Source organism: Penaeus monodon, chromosome 34 (genome assembly GCF_015228065.2).
Source record: "Penaeus monodon isolate SGIC_2016 chromosome 34, NSTDA_Pmon_1, whole genome shotgun sequence".
Taxonomy (NCBI): domain Eukaryota; kingdom Metazoa; phylum Arthropoda; class Malacostraca; order Decapoda; family Penaeidae; genus Penaeus; species Penaeus monodon.
The window spans coordinates 31,686,890-31,687,500 of record NC_051419.1 but is presented as its reverse complement, the minus strand read 5'-3'; the positions used below and the strand labels follow the sequence as shown (position 1 = coordinate 31,687,500).

At 68.2% G+C, this 611-nt stretch overlaps 1 protein-coding gene across 2 annotated transcripts in view; it reads left to right on the top strand.

Moving 5' to 3' along the window:
- The window catches only part of LOC119594730, a 72,817-nt gene that overhangs the window by 71,057 nt on the left and 1,149 nt on the right, over positions 1-611 (top strand). For both annotated transcript variants that reach the window (XM_037943814.1, XM_037943815.1), the window contains exon 2: positions 155-611. This exon is cut by the window's right edge and continues 1,149 nt beyond it. In XM_037943814.1, the coding sequence (XP_037799742.1) occupies positions 166-611 (446 nt within the window). In that variant the 5' untranslated portion in view covers positions 155-165. The remainder of the gene's footprint in view (positions 1-154) is intronic.

The window sequence follows — 611 nt, the reverse complement described above, 5'->3', positions numbered from 1 at the left end:
GAGATATAAAAAACTGAAAGAGCAGTTTCTTCAAATAAAGTTCTTAGGCTTGAACGTAGCTCTGAGCGTTTCAGACTTTTGTTCCCACTGACCCCGCCCCTCTGTGCCCCCCCCCCCCTTCTGGCGCGTGCTCTAACCCCCCCCCTCCTTGCAGGTGCCGCCACGATGCTGACCTGTCCCAACTGCCACCATGTCCTGGCGGCTCACTCCTGCTGTGGCATCAACCTCGCTGTCCCGTCGGCCACGTTCCCGTCGTCGGCGATGTCGGGAGCCTCCGTCCCGTCGGCGGCCGCGCTCGGCACGCGCCTGGGGCCCTCCGGGGGGGGCGCGCCGCCCTCGCTCAGCGTCAGCGCCCCCCCGCAGCCGCAGGCGCTCGCCACGCCGCACGTCAGCGGCCACATGTTCCACTTCCCCACGGCGCTGCCTGTGCCCGGCCTGCCCGCCTGCCACAGCGCCTGCCACGTCGCCTGCCACGCCAGCATACACACGCCATGCCTGAACCCCTGTCGCTCGCCCTGGCAGTGGCCAGATAGTGGCGGTTCCCTGCCGGGCCATGCCATGGCCGCGCGCATGCACACGTCCGGCGGAGGCATCGTCGACGAGAGCGCCAA